This window comes from Cavia porcellus, unplaced genomic scaffold (genome assembly GCF_034190915.1).
Source record: "Cavia porcellus strain 051 isolate PalLab524CR breed Dunkin Hartley unplaced genomic scaffold, mCavPor4.1 scaffold_6, whole genome shotgun sequence".
In the NCBI taxonomy this organism is placed as follows: Eukaryota; Metazoa; Chordata; class Mammalia; order Rodentia; family Caviidae; genus Cavia; species Cavia porcellus.
Genome location: NW_026947489.1, coordinates 105,329,453 through 105,342,392, shown reverse-complemented (window position 1 = coordinate 105,342,392; position 12,940 = coordinate 105,329,453). Strand labels below are relative to the sequence as shown.

The 12,940-nt window shown below is 53.9% G+C and overlaps 1 protein-coding gene across 4 annotated transcripts; it reads right to left on the bottom strand.

The window, feature by feature from the left end:
* Nucleotides 1-2,250: 2,250 nt before the first annotated feature.
* On the bottom strand, nt 2,251-11,812 carry Hras (HRas proto-oncogene, GTPase). 4 transcript variants are annotated; one of them, XR_010048445.1, is made up of 6 exons: nt 11,653-11,812; nt 11,313-11,491; nt 11,032-11,191; nt 10,859-10,939; nt 10,341-10,465; nt 2,251-3,835 (listed from the first exon to the last, which is right to left on the bottom strand). XR_010048445.1 is itself a non-coding variant. In XM_013150624.3 (5 exons), exons 1-4 carry the CDS (start codon nt 11,761-11,763, stop codon nt 10,346-10,348), a joined length of 570 nt encoding a protein of 189 aa, XP_013006078.1. In that variant the 5' UTR covers nt 11,764-11,812; the 3' UTR covers nt 2,251-3,835; nt 10,341-10,345. The 4 variants fall into 4 exon arrangements, 3 of the variants coding, with proteins under 3 accessions (XP_013006078.1, XP_004999591.1, XP_004999590.1); XM_013150624.3 differs by lacking the exon at nt 10,859-10,939; XM_004999534.4 differs by lacking the exon at nt 2,251-3,835 and having other exon boundaries at nt 9,936-10,465.
* Between the last annotated feature and the right edge of the window lie 1,128 nt (nt 11,813-12,940).

Below are 12,940 nucleotides of genomic sequence, written 5' to 3'. Positions count from 1 at the left end.
TTATAAACATGTTCCTCTTCCCAGTTACTTGTCCTGGTCAATGACATTTGGGGTGAAATTTGTCCATGCTATAGAATGATACTTACTCTTTTTGATTGCTGTACTCTACAGCATAAGCAAATCAACAGTTATTCATTTGTCTCTGCTCTCGTGGTTCTGATTTTTCCTTTCTGCTACAGTAGCACTGCTACAAATACATATTGCATTTCTGACCCTGGACACCAGAGGAGGTACTTTGTGGACCATGCCATGAGCAGTCTTACCCACTCACCCCAAGTGATATAAGATTTTACTTTAGCAAAGGTAAGTCTTAGCCCAACAGAGTAGAGCACATCTGTAATTCTAGCATTTGGGAAGCTGAGACAGGAGGGTCACCTCAAAATTGAGGCCACTGTGGGCTACAGACTGAGTTCAAGTGAGACTCTGTCTCAAAAAATAAAACAATAGCAATGAGAAAAGCAAATCCTAAGATTTTGCATAGCTGAATATCTTCAACAATCATGGACAGTCGTGGTAAATATAAAATGGGACTATCACGGATTTCCTCACAATAGCCCACCCTGTTTTTTCTGAGGTGTACTTTTATCTTGCTTTTTTCTCTTTTAAATCCCCCAAGCTTCCTCTCCAGAACCAGTTTCTCCCTCACTCTTTACTTCTACATTTTCAAGTAAACTTTGCCACTGCTTTTTAGGGAAAAAATATATAATCAGACAGCCATGGTGATGCATACTTGTAATACCAGCACTCAAGAGGCTGAGAAAGGAGGAGTGCTGTGAGTTTGAGGCCAGTCTGGGCTACACAGTGTGTTCAAGGCCAGCTTGAACTACACAGCAAAACACTAAAAAAAAAAAAAACTTGGTATCTCTTTGGAGAGAGAGAGAGGAAGGGGAGGATCAAAAAGAGGGAGGGGGCCAGGGGTATAGTTCAGTAGTACAGCACCTACCTGGCAAGCACGAGGTCCTGAATTCAATTCCTGGTACCAAAAAAAAAAGGGAGATAAGAAGGAAAGGGAAGGAAGAAGTGGCTCAGAAAAAAATCAGCAAGGAAAAAAAAAATCAGCAAAGACAGCGAGCAGAACCATCAGCCAGCACCGAGGTGGTGCCTCCACACCCCACCCAGCACAGTGAAGGCAATGTTAGGAGAGCACTGGATATTGGCTACTTCACCGCTAGTGAGTTCAGGAGTCAACGAGTGGCCACATGTCATGACACACACTTGGGATCCCAGAAGTTGGGAAGCTGAGGCAGGAGGATTGCCTTGAGTTCATGACGAGCGAAAACTAACATAGCAAGACAATGTCTCAAAAAAAGTTTCAAAAGGTCAAAGGGTAAGTCTAGCAAATTATAAAATATTTTGCACTAAACAAAATATATTTTATAGAATGCAGATAAGATGGTACTTAAACAGAAATTGATAACATTAAATGCTCACTAAAGGATGATAATGCTCAAGTGAATGTACCCTTAAGAACATAGGCAACAGGTTGGGGTTGTAGCTCCATGATGGAGTGTTTGGTTAACATGTATGAAATCCTGGTTATTCCCTAGCACTGGAACAAAAAAAGGGAGAGCCAAAGAAGCCACAATGAAAACCAAAAATCAAACCCATAGCAAGTAGGTTGAAGGAAGCAGTAAAGATAGGAGACGATATAAATAAAATTGAAACAACAGAGAAAAATGTCAAAATGAAAGCTGAAATTTGAAAATGTCAATGTATTAATCTCTAGGAAGACAGGCAAAAACTAAGAGAAGAGACAATTTTCTAACACAAGACAGAGGGATCTTACTACAAACCCTGATGACACAAAAATGGTACCAGGGAAGTGCACACAACTGTCCACATGTAAATCAGAGGAGATAGGCCCTCACCTTCCAAGCCCTGTCATGATGAGACAGAGTTGGAAAAACCTAAAGAATCTAGTTGAAACCACCTGGAGGAAAACTCCAATCTCAAGTGGTTTCCAGGTCAATTCTACCAAACACAGAACTAACAGCCATCCTCCTCTGTCTCAGGAAAAACACAGAAGGCAGCTGTTTCCCTCCCCACCCAGCAACTGTGTGGGGTCCCCCTGGGAGTGCATGCTCTGTTCAGAACAGAGGCTATCCTTGCTCATAATGAGACTCTCAGAAAAATGAGAATAGGAGAGAATTTCTTCAGCCTGATAATGGACATCTACAAAAACTTCATGAGACTTACCACCCTTGATGGTCAAAGACTGTTTTCACCTGAAATTAGGAACCAGACAGGGGCCACGCTAGTCAGCTTTATTTCAGAAATCTCACCTACTTCAGGGAAAGGAAATAAAGTGCACAGGTTGGAGAAGGAGAAATAAAACTCCTTGTTCATAACAGGATAGGGGGAGCACCAGCCATTCCGTATTGTTCCAACGGTGGGGCACACTGCCCTGATCCTGGTCACATCTGTGCACAGGTCACCTTGCTGAGAAAGCCCCGGATGGCTTGTACCACCCACCTCAGGTGGCCTGAGGGAGGAACTGAAGTCTAGACCTTGAGCCCTTGTCTGCTTTTTCACCGCATGGGGGAAGTCCTCATCCTCAGTGCACCTGACCTCTCCCAAGGCTTCACAGCACCCATGCTGGACTCTGCTGAACTCTGGCACTCCAGTCTGCCCTGGGCTTGCCCTGGGCCTGCCTTGTGGCAGATTCTTCCCCCCATAGATATTGCTGTAGCTACAAAGCCCCTTGATAGGTACCAGGAAAGGGGTGGTCCCTCCTGCTGGAGGTCTAGAAGGTGAAGGGCAAGAACCATGGCAGACACCAGGTACAGCATGCACATACCAGGCCTGGTCAGAAACCCAGTCTCTATCAAGCAAGAACATGGTGGTGTTGGGGGTAAGGGTGAGGCTGGGCACAGCCTGTCTTGTAGCCTGGGTACAGAATCCTGCCATGGTGGCAGCCTGAAGCCCTCCTGTAGCCACATTTCTCTTGGCAAGAAATTTGTCACCAAGCCCTGTGCACACCTGGAAGGACAGGAATTGGGCTCCACCTGGTCCTGGAGTGAGCACCCTGGTGTGTCTAGGTGAGGGCTGGGAAGCTTGGGACAGGCACAGCAGGACCCAGTAGGTGACTGTGGAGGGGACAGTTAGATGGCCCAGCATGGCTACAAGCAGGCTGCACGCTAGACGAGAACTGCCCAGCCTTGCCCATCACCTGGGTTTCAGGAAGATGTTTACAAAAGCAAAATGACAGTAAACCAGAAATCTTAGAAAAGAGAAACAAAACCAAAAACTGGTTATTCGAAAAGGCCTTGTTAGAGCTAAGCTTTTCCCCAGCCTGATAAAGGGAACACAGAGAAGCTGCCATGTAGGAACAGACTTGCTCATGGGAGAAAAGAAAGGTCTTCACCAAGGGACACAGAGGCAGTGACCGGCACATGAAGACCACCAGTGAGGGACAGGCCGAGAGCAGGCCAGAGCCACATGTCTGACTCTCAAACTCCAGGGAAGTAGAAAGCCCCCCCCCCATGATTTGATAAAGCTGTAACCTTAAGACCCAGACCAGCAAGGTAACGACATAAAGGAGAACCCAGATATCCATGTCACACATGGCCATAATGCAAAATCCTAAATGTAATATTCAGAGGTCTGTGGGTGTTGTGGCTGTTGTCCAGATGTCCCCAAAAGCCCCCATGTGCTTGAGGTGGGGCTTTTTTAGAGGTGGCTAAGTCTAGTGTGTGGTGCTGAGATTGAGTGTGTGATGCTAGAATCAAGGATGTACGATCACTAAACAGTCCGCTGGCTGGCTTGGAGTAGTTCTGGCCTCATAACAGAGAGGCGCACCCTAGGCATGAGGGCGACTTCCCGAAAGACCAGTGACCTAGAGAGAATATAAAGGACAGAAAGTCAGCTACTGCCTTTACTTGTTACTTGCTACTTTTGCTGCTCCTACCCACCTTCCATGGCGTGAATGGTTTTTCTCTGTGATGCCCCTCTGCTGTAGCACCCTACCTTGGAGCCACCTGATTATGGACTGAAACCTCTATAGACTGTGTTATGTATTTAGTCTCGGCAAAAAGAAAAGTAACTAAAACAGCTGGGCAAGGTGTTAAAGACACCTCCTCCCGTGAAGGTATACTAGAGACCAAAGCAGCACCACGGATTCCATCAGCACCCCCAGAGCAGCAAGTGGGGGAGAGGCAGAGGCCTCAGTAGACTGCTAAAATCCCTGCCAAATAGAAATAAGTCTCTAAAACTAGGAAAAAAAAATCAGTAGCATTTGCACAAATCTTTGGCAGTGTGAAACACAGGAGCTATTTCCAGAAGACTTTAGGAAGAAATTGCAGCATCTGCTCTCACAGCTGTAGGCAGATGTGTGGGTTTAACACAGGTAAGAAAATAAGTCATTTGATTGAAAAAGAAATACAATGAGTGCCTTTGCAGTGTATTCCAGGTAAATCTTTTTTGCATCAGGGTCCTGCTATGTAGTTCCAGCTGGCTGAAACTAAGGGTGACCCTCCTGGCTTAGCTTCCCTGTGGAATGACAGACTGCACCACTATGCCTGGCTAGCAAGTCACGTGCTTAGAAAACTGTAGAGAAAAAAAAGTTTAAAAAAGGGGCTGGCGATTTAGCTTAGTGGCCTAAGTGCCTGCCTGGCAAGCACAGGGTCGTGAGTTCAGTCCCCTCCATACCAAAAAAAAAAGTTAGAAAACTGCGGAGAGATTGCTCAAGAATCTTTTCATCAAGATTAGTAGCTTCTCTGGCTGTAGAAATGTGGAGCAAGAACTCTGGGAGGCCCATCTATAGTCCAAGGAGACCTGAGAGTGGGCTGTCAGGGCTATAGGGCCCAAAGCTCCCTAGCTCTACCACCTTCAGTATCGGGGAACAGGGCATGGGCTCTATAGAGGCCACTGCCTGCACCCCCAGGCTCCTCTCTGGGCTCCAGGACTGGCTTCCCTCCCTTCCTCACTTCCCAACTCAGCAGGACTCAGCACCCAGGCCAGCAGCCCCATCCTGGCACCTGGGATCAGGCACAAACTGCCCTCCCTGCCCAGAGATGGGGTGGGCTGCCCCAGGGGCAGGTCCTGGAGGAACACTGCAAGCTCGGGGCAAGACACCACAGTCATCCCTAGGGACAGGCCTTCCTCTGGAAGAACAAGACAGTAAATGAAGCATGCAACTGCCCAGGAAGAGGGGTAGGAGGTATAGCTGGGAAGACTGCCCAAGAGCAGGTTAGAGGTGACCTCTTGGTCAGGCTCTCCCTAGTCAGGACTGCTACAGACAGTGCCACAGGAACTAGGCAAAGTGCCCCTTCTAGCCTCAGAAGCCTGGGAGGCTTCTGCAGGGAATCCCCTCTGTGGATTGCCACAGGGCCCAGAGCAAGTGCCTCCTCTGGACTATGCTCCAGTCCCAGGAGAGCAGGAGCAGTGGCTGGAAATACAGCAGGACCCCTTTTGAAGCCTCTGGGGGTTGGTAGCCTGCTGGGAGGAAGGGAAAGGAGGGATATGCAAGTGTCTTTGGATTTCTGGGGGACCTGGAGGGATGGGGAGCCCCAAGCCTGGCAGTGGGCTAGCTTAGGTATAAACTAGTCTCCCATGAATGGTTACAGTGAACCACAGTGCTGCCTAGTGAAATTCCGAAGATCAGGGTTGGCCCCAGCAGGGTCTGAAGACAATGTACAAAATGAGGGACCCCTGGGCCTCCACAAGCCAACCGAGACCTATGGTAACCTACAGGGTAACCTGGAGCTGACCATGATAGCACAGGGCCTGAGCAGACCATCTCCAGACTCCAGGGTCTTTAAGATACTCTGGAGGGAAAAAGTAAAATTAAAAAAAAAGAAAAACTCTATGAGAGGGCTGGGGATTTAGCTCAGTGGCATAAGTGCCTGCCTTGCAGGTCATGAGATCAATTCCCGGTACAAAAAATTAAAGTAAAATTGAAAAAGGGGGGGAGGGAGCTGGGGATTTAGCTCAGTGGCATAAGGTTATGAGTTCAATCCAATACCAAAGGAAAAAAAAAAAAAAAAAAGGCCGGGGATTTAGCTCAGGGTATAAGTGCCTGTCTGGCAAGATCGTGGTTGAGTTCAATCCCTGGTACCAAAAAAAGGCTCTATATGGGTAGCATATTTAAGACACCCTGAAGGGGGTGGGTTTCAGGGTGGGAATGCAGCCTGGCCTTGGGCTAGAAGGAAGAAGTAGCCTGTGCTATGCTACAACTTTTTTTTGAGACAGGGTCTCCCTACTATCTGACCTTTAGCTCAGTAGAGGACTCTCTCATACGGGCAGTGTGGAAAGGGGGAGGGGCTCAGGCTCCAGGCGGCCCCACCCCTCCCACTGTCAGAACCTTCCCTCCTGAATTGGCCACAGTGAGGGTTGGTCTTTGAGGGTCCCAGACCTGGACCTGCCTGGAGCCTGGCATCCCAGCCTCCCCAGGCTGCAGGAGCCACATAGCGCACACCCCTTGCATCTGCCCTTCCCAGCCTGTGTGTGGACCCTTCAAGAGCTCCTGCTTGGATCCATCAGTCCTGGTGCCTGGTGAGAGGAGAGCACAGAAGCCATGGATCCTTGGATCAAGCCCCATTGCAGGATCACAGCCCTCCAGGCAACCTTGGCTCTTTTGTCTTCTTACAGCCAGGGCATTGATTGAACCCAGTGATCCTCCACTACCAAATTATGCTGCTGGCCTTTTTTTGTATTTGTTTATCTTGAGACAGGGGTTAAGTTGCCCAGAAAGGACTGGAATTCGAGCTCTTCTTGCTTCAAAAGGAGCTCCTCAAAGATCAAGTCTCCCTGAGTACTAGTACAGGCTTATGTCACACACCCCAGTGACTGGTCCTTGTAGGAGAGTCACTACCTGATGTAAGCCAAGTTGCTACTGTCCTGATGATGGTCCCCAAATGAACTGCACGTAAGTGGACAACAGCCCAGGTGACTCACACAGCCAGGTCAGGTGGTGGCCACACTGGTCAGTGAAGCTAAGTTAAGCCACCCCACTTGCTTTCCCTACCAATTCATCCTGAGCCCCCACAGAGGCTCCCTGAGGGCTATGGGGGACAATCTGAGCTGGACCCCTCCTACAATCCCAGTATAGGCCCTGTGAACTCCTCCCTATACCACACTCACTTCCCTACTACGCAGTCTAATTTGTCTGGTGACTGCTGAGTGACAGTAAAAACCACCCCCACCAGCTGGCTGAACCCAGGAGACAGTGCATACCTCTAGCCCTTTCCCCCTCTCCCACAGCTATATACAGCCCTGGCCCTATGCATGCAGCCTTCCCATTGCTAGGCCCCCCTTCACTGCCTTAAGATGCCTGGAACCAGCCCAGGACATCGTGGGGGAGCATGTCTGGCCAGGCTCAGGTGGCATGCCCTTTCCCCTTCTGCCTCCTCCAAACCACAGGTTTCTGGAGAGGTCTCCTTGGGACCCCATGGCATCTCCAGGTCATCCTCCGACTCCACCTTCCTGAGAGCAGTAGCAGCTGGGGAGGGAGAAGCCCTATGCTCTACTCTTAGGCCTGGCTGTGCAAAAGCTGAAATAGAGTGATTTTTAAATCTGCTAGGCACTGAGCACTATGCTGTCAGGATGGCTGGGGATATCCACTGCTCGAGTTCAGGTACTGGGAGCCCCTTTCTGTGGGGCCATATCCCTACTCCACTGTGCCACTCTGTGAGGAGCTGTAGGACCACCAGAGGTACCTTCTTGGGGTCCCTCCCTATGGCCCAAACCCCATCCTGGACACCAGGGCCCTCCTATGCCTGCTGTCCCTGAGGAGTGCTGTAAGGCTCTGGGATAACTGCACAGGAGTTGGCTGTGGGCCCCTTGGGTACCTAGGGAACACAGTATAGACCCTGGCCAAGTAAGGATGGTGTTCCTACCTCCTATATACCCCTGTTCAGCCTGACAGAGCCAGTCTAGAGACCAGGGTCAGGCACAGGCTGAGCAAAAGCATGAGGTCACATAAGACATTAAGCCCGCACCACAGACATGGGCAGAAGGGCACCTCATTGCTGAGTCTCTCATAGGTCACACCTTCTGTGCACCACTAGATGTCAGGGTGAACACCCGATAAGAGGAGCTGGGGCCAGAATCAAGCCTGGGCCCTGACTACAGGGCCCCATCTGATGCCTGCCCATGTACCATGTGTGGGCCTTCACATACGTCCCAGATTTGATCCTGGAGAAGGACATACTTCTGAACTGCCCTTCGGCCTCCATGACAAAGCTCTGAAGGACAAAGTGTGACTTACCTCCTGGGGGACTCTGGCACAAGGTCCTCTTCCAAGCAGAGAGCCCCAAACTTCCCCAGGCCTACCATCTCCTGCTCTAAGATACTTCTGGAAGCCAGGACAGCTGCGCCTCAGTCAGTAGCCACCTCTAACCTTGAGAGCCAAGACCCCAGAGAGCATCTCCCAAGACCAGAACAGCAGGCAAGGGGACAGATGGTAAGGCTGGATGTTTCAAGGCTGGGTAGCAAGGCCCCATGTTAGGTCGCAGGGATGACTATGGGACTGTCCCACCTAAGCCCTCATGCAGGGCAGAGGCTGAGGCCTGAAGCAGGGTGAGGCAGGTGAGGCAGGGAGCCCCAAGCCAGTGGGCCAACGGAACTCAAAGGCCGTCCAGGAGCAGCCCAAGGTGCTCGAAAGCCTCAGTCTCAGGTCACACATGCTGCGGAGGCCTCCTTGGTGTCAGCCCAGTGTGGCTGCCCAAGGACAGCAAACATTCCAGGCCCCACATGGCTCAAGGTAGAAGCTGACCTTGACTGGGAGCCAGTGTCCCTGCCAGCACCCCAGTGCAGAGACCCTTCCTGAGGCCAGCCTGGCCACCAACCCAGTGGCAGCAGCCCTAAGTTGGGAACCCAGTCCTTCCCAAGCCCCCAGCCAACTCCCCTGGGGGTGAGGCTAGCAGCAAGACAAACTGCTGCAGGGCCTGCTCTCTGGTATCCCCAGACAAGCCAGGCCACAGGGCATCTGGCTACTTCAATGGAATTAGCTCCTGAATCCCAGAGACCCACATGTACCCTATCCACCCTAGGCCTAAGTCCTACATCATCAAGCCCTGTCACTAGGGCCTACCCAGCCCACTCAAGACCCAGAGGTGGAACAAAAGACACCCCCAGCATGCTGGCCCCAAAGAACCAGGGTGGGCCCTCAACCCCAAAAGACATCTCGGGAGCCCTGGATCCCAAAGGACAGAGAAGCCAGACACTTCCTATTAAGGGAGAGGTCACTGTGGTCCCTCACTGTCCTAAAGCTACCTAGTAGCAGACCCCACGTCCTCCTGCTTATAGGATAGACATGTACAATACAGGAGTCTCAAACCCAGAGGAGCCAGCCTGGCCTCAATCCAAGCCCTAAAGAGGACAAAAGGGTCAGTCTGGAACACAGAGCTCTCTGACTACAACTTCTCCTAGACATGGCCCACACGTCTCAAGAGTAACGTGGGCTACACAGTAACCACAAGTGACTAAGAACAAATTGCATCCCAGGGAAGGCAGGGCCACTGCTACCCTCAGACATGGGAGCTGGAGGGCCAGGCTCCTTGGCCAAGGAGACAGAGGTCCGAGGCCTGGCAGATATAGCAGGTTGCTGTGCCCCAAGTCCAAAGGCTATGGCCAGATCCCTCACTCTGCTGTCCTCATGGAATTTCAAAGATCCAAAAGGGTGTCACCCAAGCAAGGAGGATCCAAGGAAGGGGCAAGAGTCACTCTGTCAACTCAACATTTCCTAAGGCCTCCTCATGGGGCTTCACACCCACCCCTCATGAAAGGACAATAAATTCCTATCACCACCTACATGCTCTTGCAATATGCAGAGCTCTCCACAGGAAATGTGAACAGGGAGGAAAGCACAACACAGTCTATGTTGTCTGGTTAGCCTCCCAGGCAGAGGCAACAGGCTGCTAACCTACAGCTGAGGTTCCCTACACCTCACGTGAGGCTATAGGCACTGTGGCATCTTACTTCAGACAATTCTGGAGTCAAGACCATCAAATAATTTACTGCAAATCAACCTGCACCTGTCAGAGGCTGGAAAAACTGGGAGGGGAGTTAGGGCTGGGAGGCCAGTGGTGTTTGGGACAGTTCATGACAGCTTGCAAAGCATCCACAGGAGGGTCTGCAGTCGCCTCTATCCACCATCCCTGGGCTGGCTGGACTCCAGTGGCACTTCCTTCCTTCCTTCCTTCCTTCCTTCTGTACCTCTTCCCCACATCTGGTACCTCTGTGTCCTGAGCCTGGGCCAGGATGGAGCATGAAGGACGCCACTGATCGTAGACAAGGGGACCAGCAGGTTCAGGAAGCCCAGGAACATCAGAGTAGATGTGCAGCTTAGCTGGCTGGCCGGCTAGGGCTGTGGCTCGGGGAGCCAGCTGGGCCCTGCTCACCTGGATCAGGATAGCACACATTTGCAGCTCATGCACCCTGGCCCACTCTCATCTGGTGGATTCAGCTTCCGCAGTTTGTGCTGCCGGATCTCTCGAACTAGTGTATAGAAGGCGTCTTCTACTCCCTGGGAACAGAGAGTCTGCATTAGCAGGACCCTGCCTGATGGACTGGCAGGGAAGGACACTGGGGATCCTTGCCTAGGTAGGGACCCCCTGAAGGTCACAATAGCCCAGGACTCTCCTGGACCCCAACCTGGCTCAGGGCACCCAACCCAGCTCTCCTCTGAGTTGTGGCCAGGGTCCCTGACACCCCTGCTAAAGGCTTGGGACTAACATGCCCATGGGACTCTTGGGACAGGAAGGGCTGGCCCTCAGGAAACCGCTCCGGCCTGGCTCAGGGCAGCTCTCTCCATGGACCTCCCACCTCCCTTGCAACTGTTTCAGCCCAGGACTGCAGGGCATGAGCCCAGACCCCAGCCCTCACTTCTCTCACTGCCCTGCCATCTGGGGAGACTTACAGCATGGGGGCCGATGGGTCACATGGATCCCAGGGGTTCCCAGTGGGTCCCGGAGCTGAAGCCAGAGCCAGAGCGGCTGCCCTGTGTTGAGGGAGAGGGGCATGAGCGCTGCTCCCTGGCTGGGGTGGGGCAAGGGAGTCCCTGGCCAGCTGTGAGGAGGGGAAGGGGCTCACCTGGCGGGTCTTGGCTGATGTCTCAATGTAGGGAATGCCGTAACTGCGGGCAAGGTCTTGGGCCTGCCGAGACTCCACGGTGCGTGTAGCCAGGTCACATTTGTTTCCCACCAGCACCATGGGCACATCATCTGAGTCCTTCACCCGCTTGATCTGCTCCCTGAGAAAAGGGAGGATGACAGCCGTGATGGGCAGGCAGACGCAAGCATGGCTGCATCCAGGACATGCACAGAGAGCTCCTCTGCCCTGTGGGCTTGGGGCTAGCCATATGGGTGGCTCACCTGTACTGATGGATGTCCTCGAAAGATTTGGTATTGTTGATGGCGAACACACAAAGGAAGCCCTCCCCAGTGCGCATGTATTGGTCCCGCATGGCACTATACTCCTCTTGGCCAGCTGTGTCCAAGATATCCAGCAGACAGGTCTCCCCATCAATGACCACCTGCTTCCGGTATGAATCCTGTGGAAGAACTGAGCTCAGCAACCCACTCTTCAAGTTGTGAGTTTGCAGGAAATGCCCCTCCGTGCACCTCTCCTGCCTCTCGGTGGACAGGGGAGCCAGACCCTTGCCACCTGCAGGGCGGAGGAAATTCCGAGGGCCAGTCCATGACCAGGGCTCACCTCTATGGTGGGGTCATATTCGTCCACAAAATGGTTCTGGATCAGCTGGATAGTCAGGGCGCTCTTCCCCACACCTCCTGCACCCACCACCACAAGCTTGTACTCCGTCATGGCTCCTCCAGGGACTGACGCTCAGGGCACTCGGGGGCTCTTGCCCCACCTGTGAGGAGGACCAGCTCAGCCAAGCGCCACCCAGCGGAGTGGCTGGAAGGGCGCCAGCCAGGATGGCGGCACCTGTGGCACCTCCAGCGGGCTGAGGGTCTCACCGCACCCCGCTGCACCTCGTGGCCTGTAAGGAAGCAGGGGCCGGCGCCGAGGCAGGGTGACAGCTGAGCCGCTCCCAACCAGGCACCCAAATTAGAAGTTGCTGGGTAGGCAAAAAGCCTAGGTCATAGGCACCTGCTGGCGGGGCCGCCCGAACAGGTCCTTGCCCGCCGGCGGGCGTGTCGAGGCAGGCAGCGTCCCGACAGCCGCGCCTACAGCGGCGCAGGCCCGTGTGCGTCCACAGGCGCCGGCTGCACGCGGCGCGGGGGAAGGGCGGCGGGGAGACGCGGCCCCGGCCGACACGTCCCAAGCGGTCCACGGAGCAGCGGCTAGGGGTCCAGGGCGCAGGGGACAGCGGGGGAGCGCGGGCGGCCGGGGAGCGCGGGCGACAGGGAAGCGGAGCTGGACAGAGACGCGCGGCGTCCCGCACCGAGCGACATGGCCGCGGGCCCGCGTCCCCGAGCCCGGGCGGCGCCTCGCTGAGCGCCCGGCCACAGCTGGGGCCCCGGGAAGCGCGGCACGCGCGCAGGGCGCAGCTGCCCCGCCGCAGAGCCCGCCCGCCGCACTCACCACTCGCTGGTGCAACTGCCCCCGGGGCCGGGGCGGGGCGGGGGCGCGGGCGGGCGCTGGCTGGGCCCGCGCATGGGCTCCGTCCGCAGCGGGTGCGGCTCGGGCTGCGGGCTCGCGGCGCGGGCGGTGGGGACTGTAGGCCCAGTGCTCGCCCCGCCTAGGTCCGCCCCGATCCCGTCTGTCAGCCCAGCACGACCTACCATTGGCAGCGCTTTGACGATCCCCGCCCCAGAGCCATCTAGCCACGCCCTACTGCGGTTGGCCGAGCGACCCGTCAGTCAGGCGCTGCTTCCTGGAGCGGTGCGAAGGGCGGGCCCAAGTCCCGGGGTGCGAAGAGTCCCCAGCTTCTTCGGGGAACAGGCGGACCTCGTCTGGATTGCGGGACACGCTTGGGAGCTGCCAGTGGTGCCAGCGCCCCAGAAGTTCAAGAGCCCAGAAGGCGGGAAGCTCAGTG

Coding starts and splice junctions, on each gene's coding strand:
- Hras (XM_013150624.3), bottom strand. CDS start 11,763: ATGACGGAGTACAAGCTTGTGGTGGTGGGTGCAGGAGGTGTGGGGAAG. Junction 11,492..11,652: donor AATATGACCCCACCATAGAG/GTGAGCCCTGGT, acceptor GTTCTTCCACAG/GATTCATACCGGAAGCAGGT. Junction 10,466..11,031: donor CATCAGCCAAGACCCGCCAG/GTGAGCCCCTTC, acceptor CTCTGTTCCCAG/GGAGTAGAAGACGCCTTCTA.